Genomic DNA, 8484 nt, shown 5'->3' with positions numbered 1-8484 from the left:
CTGCTCCGGTCGGTGGGTCCCGGCCGCTCAGCGCGCGCTGCTGCGGCGCCCGGGAAAGTTGCGAGGGGCGGCGGGGCCCGGGGGGGGAGGGCGCCCGCCTGACACGGGGCAGCGGAGCAATGGCGACGTGACACCGGGCGGGTGAGGAGCCCGTGCGTGTGTGTGTGTGTGCGCGGAAGCGGGGTGTGAGTGTGCACACGTATGTGTGTGTGGTTTGGGACTGCGTGCGTGTGCTTATTTCTGTGTGTTTTGGGAGAGTGTGTGTGTGTGTGTGCGTGTGTGCGTGGAGGCTGTGTGCAAAGTGTGAGCCCGCCCAGTGCGGAGGGGTGTGTTTAATGATCAACCCCGGACTTGTGGCTGGATCGCGAAGGCCGAGACGTTTCCTTTCCTGAGCTGCCTCTGACCGTGTGTGTCTCTCTCCTCTTCTAGTTTTTTTCCCCCGTGCAGCAGTGGCGGCGAGGAGGAGTCGTCGAGCTGGACCCCCTCGCCTGAGCTTGGAAGATGAAGGTAAGCGGAGCCAGCCCCGGAGCGTCGCCCTCGCCACCGGAGCTCGCTCGTTCGCTTGCTCTCCCTCTGTTTCCTCCTCTCCTCCCTGCCACCAGCACCTTTCGTGCCATTGCTCGTCCTGCTGCGTCCTCCTCCAGCGACAGCAGAATAACATCCGGCCCGGCCATGGACATCGGCACATGTTGATTCATGTGAAATCCCGTGCCTTCCATTTGACAGAGGTGCAGCCGATGCCATTGCGCTGCTTGAGAAAGATAGGATGCCTTTGAATGGTCGGCCTTTGGGCTGCTGCCTTTAAATGCTTCCTGTATTAGCAGCCGCTTTGGTGAGTGTGCAGAAACCACATGCCGCTTTTTTTGTCCTGCCTGAGCTGTTTCGGTTTTTGCAGGGCTGAGGCAAAACAATTGCTGGATCGTTCGCAAAGTGGGACAAACTTTTCTTGGCTGTGGAGATGAACAAACATGGAGTTAGAACTTGAAATTAATTCCTTGTACACACTGATTCCCTGTTTTACTGTATTTCAACTCTTTTTTTTTTCTTCTTTCTCAGTCATGGTAAAAAGCCAAGCAAAAGATTACTATGTTAAGTCATTCCCAGTACAGGCATGTAAGTTTAACAGTTTCTAAGCCTGCTTGCATTTTGAGAGGATAAAGATCTAAACAAAGACTTTTGAGGAAAAAGAAGAGCATTTAACATAATTGTTTGAAAGGTTGTAGCAACTTCGTGTATTTTTTTTCCTGTTTCTGGAAATCTGGGATAGAAAATACGATAGCACTCTGTTCGCTGCATTGAAATGACAAATTGAACTCTTTTTAAGTGGATGAATACTTTTAAGTAAATATAGACTATGTTTGTTAGTGTTTCATTGCTGAAATGACAACTGTACAATCTCCGTTCAACTTGAAATATCACTTTCCCACTGTATTCTTTGCATGGATGGGTTGAAATGATCTTTGGGTCTATATAGATAGATATTTTTCCTTTTTATTGTAAGCACATGCTACACTTTGAGGCTGTTGATTTGGGATTACTGAGACAGGAGTCATTGAAAAAATCATGGGTTAACATTAGTAGCGGAACAGAACTTCCTATAGCTTATCCATGAACTCAGTATTAAGTAAGCGGTTTAGCCACTCTCTTATTTTGAAATTTCCTGGCAAAGCTCATGTATTTATTTCACTTGCAAGTATTTTGGTATGATGTAAAAAGTGCTATAACACATCATCCTTGATTCATTCTTGTTCTTTTTTCTCAGTTAAGTTCCTTAAGTTGCTATTTTAAATTGTGTGCCTAGGTGTAAATGACAGAATAGGGACATAGGCAGTACTGATTTTTTTTCCCCTCCTTATTACGTTTTTCTTACAGAGTATATTTTGTTGAAGTTGCCTTTTTTGTTCCCTGCGTGTATGTGGTTTATAAAACACTTTTTGTGGCTGTTGTAGCAACATCAATTTGTTAATCTTTTTTTGGTGCATCTTGTTTAAAAATTATATTGAGACAGTGAAACTTTAAATCTGATTAAAACATTTCGAAATATCTTGGCTAAAATTGGGTCCGCCTGGAAAAAAACACTTAGTCTGATCCTGCTCCACTGTTTTTATGGAACAAAATCAAGGGGCATTGTTAGCAGGTGCATCAACAAATTGCTAAATTTTTAGCATACATCATTTTAAAGAAAGGTCAGACTTGCTGTAGCTACATAAATTGCTGTTTAGGACTTTATGAAGAAATGGTCAACAGGACCGAAACTTTGGATGCGTATTTGAATGTATGATGATGCTTGGTGCTAATGAATTTCTTTTTTTAACAAAATATGAATATGAGAGACTAACTGTTTTCATGTTTTCTTTTTTTGATAGGCAGCAGATGAGCCTGCCTACTTAACAGTTGGGACTGATGTCAGTGCCAAGTACCGTGGTGCCTTTTGTGAGGCAAAGATAAAGACGGTGAAAAGGCTAGTGAAAGTCAAGGTAGAATTCATTGTATTAGTGGTAATCTTTTTGTTTCTTATTCAAAAAGGTAATATTCACAGGAACATCAAGGAAAATCATGCCTCTTAAAATTTATGTATGAGTAAACAGATCTGTGGACATTTCTTATAAAGTTTTTTTTTCTGTCTCCCAAAAATCATTGGTGCAGTTAGTTCAGTGCATATGTGTGCTTTTTCTTTTGAAGGATGCTAAAGTACAATAGTCTCTAAAATAATTTTATCTGTTCTTGTTACTTATTTCTCATTTGAATTTATAATCTTCTTCTTATGTTTGTGACTACAGCTGTTCCACAGCAGTCAGTTTTGATGTCACAAACAGAAGATTATGACTTTAGGTGACTAATAAGAAATAGGAATGAACTCTTCAGGTGCAAAGATTCAGTTTTATGCACACCGCCTCAGTTTTATAGTTAGGAAGAAAAAGAAGAGAGAAGACAAACTTAAAAATAACTCTTTTTACCATTGACGTCAAGCTATCTGTCAATTGAAAAACATTTGTGGATTGCACTAAAGCAGTGAACTCTATCCATGTGTGCCATCAATCTGGTGTCTTTCCTAGGTTAAGATTGTGCTAATACTTAATACACATTAAATGATACAGGAAAAAACAGTAATCTGTTCTTGTAATCTGTTTTGGCATTTCTCCTGAATGACATTTTTTAATGCTAACAGTGAAAAATGAAGAATGAATATCCCAAAAAGTCATGTTAATGCAGGATGCGATGTAAATCCAGAAATTATCTGTGTCTTGTTTTTTCAAAAATGTTGACTTTTACTTCCTAGTCTATCATTCAGAATACATAAGTAAGGTATAGCAATAATAACTAAATTTTATGAAAGGTGTCTCTTTTTTGTTTAGTACATGTTTACATTTTGAAAACCTTAACACAACTCAGGGAGAACACTCTGTCAGTCCACACAGTATTTCCACTTCAGTATGAGCTCAGTTTGATCAGTTTAAAAAACAAGTAAAACCTAGAAATATTTCTGTCCCTGTCTCTCTGTCATCACCTGGTAGGTTTATGGGGTGGTTTTAACCTGTGCAAATGAGAACACTATTGTGGGAAAGAAGTGCATTTTCTTTTCTTGTGCTGACTCCTGTGAAGTCTGTTTCCCATGATTCTGTGTCTCTGACTGATAATTTAGAATGTTTTTCTGCCTTTGGATCCTGATCTGTAATCATTACAGGGTCCTGGGGTTTATGATATGGGTGTGACAAATTTGGACCTTTGAGATTGTCTCATTTACATTTAAAAAAATGAAAATTGTAATGAGTTAAGTCTGATCCTATACTTAGATGCCTGTGGGCATGCCCTTATGCCATAACAAGTCCCACTGCATTCAGTAGGACTTTTTATGAAACCAAAGATTTACCTATATGGACCTCAGTACAGGTTCAGAGCCTTTTAAAAAAAACCCTCATATGATCTGTTCTGTAGTTCTTGTGTCATTTTATTTCCTTATCTCTCCAGTTCTTGATGTACAGCTGATTTTTGCATTGGTTAGTAATGGTGTCGTAGAATTTCTGAGATGAGATCAGAAAGCTAGCACATTTGATAGATGGGAGCGAGTAGTTGAGGTTTTTAATCACTGAAGGGAAATGGACAGCATCTCAGTAGTAGGGGAACATATGTTAAATGGGTATGCTACAGAGCTGAGAATGTTAACGTCTAAACATTCATATTTGTTTCAAAATTAACAGTCTGGTGAAATGAATGGTCTGATTTATGCCTCTCAAAGCCACTGTTTGCAGTCTTTTTGCAAACTTAGGCAAACCTGACTGCATCAGTTGATTTTTTTCAGTTTATGTTGCCACAGTTCTCTCCATGGCCATGAGGCCTGAAAGCATAATTTTTAGAAAGAAAATGTAGGGCTTGTTCACTGGTGTTTAAAATGCTGGATTGTTTGTAATTCATACCTTTGCTGTGCAAGTGTGTTGGGCATTTTTAACAGAAAATAAATGTGTCCACCCATAGTCCTGTGCAAAGAAGCTAAATGGGTGAGTTGTAACAAACTTAAGTTTGTGTTAACAAGCAGACAGGTCTTCAGATTCACAACTCTGGAGCAATGACTGAATTCTGTGGGAGACTGTGTGAAATATAGAAAGACTCTTTCTAAAAGTACTAGAGTTCATATGAAGAAGCATAACCCTTAAATCTCTAGTCTTGCAACCCATTTACAGATCAAGCCAGGTTTGTACTGATGTCTAGTCTCATACATATATCAAAGTATATTCCTCTCCCATGGTATAATTGTGATATTTGATATAAGTGGGCTATCTTCATTACCACTAACTGATTTATCCAGTTTGATTATTGAACGTGTGGTACTTACCTGGGCTCTGTGTAAAGTCAAACATTGGTCTATTGTTTGTGTTCAGGAATCTTTAAGACTATTTACTGCACAAGGTCTTATTTTTCTAACTCTAAATATCACAGGGATTGCTAAGCATGGTTTTTGGTGCTATAAGATATTTATTTTTCAGGTAACTCTGAAACAGGACAGTTCAACTCAACTAGTGCAAGATGATCAAGTGAAAGGACCTTTAAGAGTACGTATGCATCTTTTTTTCCTCTCCCAAATGTATGATTAAAATATAAGATTCCAAGTTTTGATGTTTGTTTTTGAGTACCTGAACCAGATGTCATGGGGGCAGTGGAAGGGCACCTGTTAGCTTTGGATAAGGCTCAGAATGAGTAATCACCCTTGTGAACTAATTTCTTAGTTTTAAAGGATGTATTCATCTATGCCTGTGGCCTGGTTGGATGTGTATGGAAACGTTGCTGCAGGCAGGATGGTCTCTGTAAATGTTTCCAGTATAAACTGGCAAAGGGCAACTCAGAGAAACAATATGCAAGCTTATTAGATGGCAGTAAATAAGATCTGTGTGTGTGTGTTAATGCATAAAATGGTATGTACTGTAGCATTGCTTTGGAATATATATTCCAAAACAATTATATATTTTGTTCAGTTGGAAGTTGCTGGAGTAGAAGATAAGTGGAACAAAATATTGATGGTTTTGCATTAAACAGCTTGCTTTTGGGTTTTTTTCTGATGTCTTCCTTTTTTCTGTCCCTCCTTCATAGCTAAAGGTGCTAGAACCAGCTGCTGTCAAAATCTAGCCTAAGCTTCAAAACTTTTCTTTTCAACTGCCAGTGAAATAGGTCATGTTTACTATGGTTGTTTAAGAGTAAACAACAAAGTTGTTTTATTTTTATGTTATTGACTGTGAAGCTCTGCTAATACTGCGTAAAGTATTATATTAGTGGCTTCGATTTAATCTGCATATCTTGAATTAGCCTGATTTTATTCATAGTTTCATAGTTGGTAGGGTCATAAGGGACCTGAGCACATCATCGAGTCTGACCCTCTGCCATGGCAGGAAAGAGTATTGGGGTCAAACGACCCCAGCAAGGTGATTGTCTAACTATTGATTTTTGTTATGTTATAAAGTCAGTCAGTCATTGTAATATGCTAGGTCACTTTCTTTCCCCTCGATGTTTAAACAAAACCATGTGATTTGATTAAAAACTTTTCATTTTAGAGGTTATTTAACCAATATGTGCATTTCACAAGGTAGTATAACTGAGTTCCTCCAGAAAAATTGCTGAAAAATTAGTTTGTGCATGTTTTTCATCTTTCATTTATGAATTGTCTAATACAATCTTGAGGTATTTATTTTGCAGGTTGGTGCAACAGTTGAAACCAAGATGCCTGATGGATCTTTCCATGAAGCTACTATCAGCAAATTGACAGATGCCAGCTGGTATACAGTAGGTAAGTAATTGAGTGCGTCTTAAGTTAATTATTTACAAAACTGATTTAAATTAATAGAAAAACATATCATAACAGCCATAATTTGGTTGCCGGGATTAAGATGTAAGTTCAGGTCCTGGGGTTGTGGGACTTACAGGAAGAACTTCGCCAAGACCTTTTTTCCCATGCAAAGTGGTTGTATCATTTCCGGACTTTAGAATGGTGTTTTAATGATAAATTGTCAGGTGCTCAAGTGCTGTACTTATGAGCACTTATTCCAATAGCTTGCCTGTTGATGCAAGCTTTAGTTCACAGACTATATGCCTATTTAACATAGGAGTTTCATTTCCTGGAAGACACAATAGTTGAAATGTTATTTTAAAAAGACTAACTTTAAAACTTGCAGTTGTACTTTACTTAAGTTGAGTGTGTGTCTTTTCTTTTCTTTTTAGTGAATATGTGAATATTTAAATAATTGCTCTTGTCCTTGATTAGGGTTTGGCAACATTTTGAATTGGGACACTGCTTTAAGAGAGCTCATATCTGAGCATGGACCACTTTCCTCTGCAGTGTTGCTGCCACTGCTCCTCCTTGCTGCCATTTCTCCCCGCTGTCTACGAAGTCTCCCACCACAGAAACACTGTAGAAGCCCCCTGACCCCATGAGTCGTCTGGCTCTGCTGGCTGGATCTGGCCCATGGGCCGTAGGTTGCTGTCCCTGCCCTAGACTGTTATCTTCTGCAGGGCATGGTGATAAAAACATTTCTATGATTTCAGTCTTTTTGAGGGAGTACTGATGAATTTAAAGTATACAGTACAGGAGTTCAGTATAGCAGACAAGTGTATTCTTTTCCTTTGGAACAGGAAGAAACAATGTTTTAGAAGCTCAGTTGGTTTATGAAGTACAGGGAAGTTTGTGTGTTGATCTCAATGGGAGCAGAAGTGAATCCTAAGATAGTTTAGAGCCTTATCGCCTTGTGATTGTGAGCCTATGGATGTGATCCTCTTCTTTTAAATTGTCCAGCTACCTTTGCTATTTGATTTCTGCTTGAAAAATGTTGCATAATTGAATATAGTATAATTTTGGGTGCTTAGCTGAACTTGAAGACCAGGAGAATTGGACCCAGGAGAATTTAGGTTTCATCTCACCCTGGCACTCTTTCCTGCCTAGGCAGGGGGTTGGACTTGATGATCTGTTGAGGTCCCTTCCGACCCTAGCATCTATGAATCTATGAAACTAGGTGCGTCTCACTGATAAAAGTGAAAAAAGTTTGAATTAATGTAAGGAGCTGTTGGCTGTCAAATTTTGTAGGTGAGCGTCAATGGTTGGCTGAACATGGAGGTGAAAAATTTACACTTGATCTACAGATAGTTTGAAAGAGGGAACACTCACGAATCATGTACTGAGCATGCACAATATGATTCTGTTCCTTTTATGCAGGTACAAAAATGCTGTGCTTCAGATGGATTTGTTTTAATGTATGCAAGTGGGTTTATGTATGGCTTTCTGCTACTTTAAAGAAACAACTAGAAGGAGAGATTCTAGCAATAGAATACAGGAAATAAGCTACAGTATGAACTCTTATTTAGATTCTCCTGCAATGAAATTTTAGCTCCTCTTTAAACTTTTACTTTGTTACTTCATAATAGGTCTGTAAAGTCGTTAGTGTTTTGGCATAAATTGGAACTCTGCTCCTTTTAGTCTTTGGTAACAGTAGATCAGAATACAGTAATATAAACCCTACAGGAAATATGTTAAGCCCTGTCTAGGTTCAATTAAACAAATAACAAGTAGACCCTTAATGCACATTTGTGAGTAAGCAATATATGACTGTCTTTTTCAGCATACAAGCCAAAAGTAATGATCTGAGTATACATTGTCAAATGTTGAATTGTTAGTACGTTAGAGTAACTTTTAAAGTTAGGGAAATTGTGGTGGCCCAAGGAAATCCGAAATGGAACCTTTTGTTCTTAGGTCTTTATTTCTAACATAACTCAAGTTGATTGTGACCAAAAGATACTGTCTAACAACTGCAGTAAATTCTATGAACTAAGTTGTGCTTATTTTTCTAGTGGTTTGTTATATGCTATACTACTTAGTATCTTTGGTTGTTTCAGAAGTGCAGCCAAGCAGTTAATGGATATGGGGACTAAACAGCCTTTCCAGAACATGGTCAGGTTTCAGTGGAAGGGCATTTAGACATTAGGGCTGGAAGGGACCTCTGCAGATCA

General features: G+C 38.8%; 1 protein-coding gene across 4 annotated transcripts in view; it reads left to right on the top strand.

The window, feature by feature from the left end:
* Positions 1-293: 293 nt before the first annotated feature.
* Positions 294-8484, top strand: part of ARID4A (AT-rich interaction domain 4A) — a 78746-nt gene continuing 70555 nt past the window's right edge. For 2 of the 4 annotated variants that reach the window (XM_019518404.1, XM_019518401.1), the window contains exons 1-4: positions 294-507; positions 2367-2477; positions 4983-5048; positions 6184-6274. In XM_019518404.1, the coding sequence (XP_019373949.1) occupies positions 502-507; positions 2367-2477; positions 4983-5048; positions 6184-6274 (274 nt within the window). In that variant the 5' untranslated portion in view covers positions 294-501. The remainder of the gene's footprint in view (positions 508-2366; positions 2478-4982; positions 5049-6183; positions 6275-8484) is intronic. The other 2 variants (XM_019518405.1, XM_019518402.1) reach the window with 1 other exon arrangement.

This window comes from Gavialis gangeticus, unplaced genomic scaffold, assembly GCF_001723915.1.
Source record: "Gavialis gangeticus isolate Ggan-Ray unplaced genomic scaffold, GavGan_comp1, whole genome shotgun sequence".
NCBI classification, from domain to species: Eukaryota; Metazoa; Chordata; order Crocodylia; family Gavialidae; genus Gavialis; species Gavialis gangeticus.
This window is presented reverse-complemented; position numbering and strand designations above follow the sequence as displayed.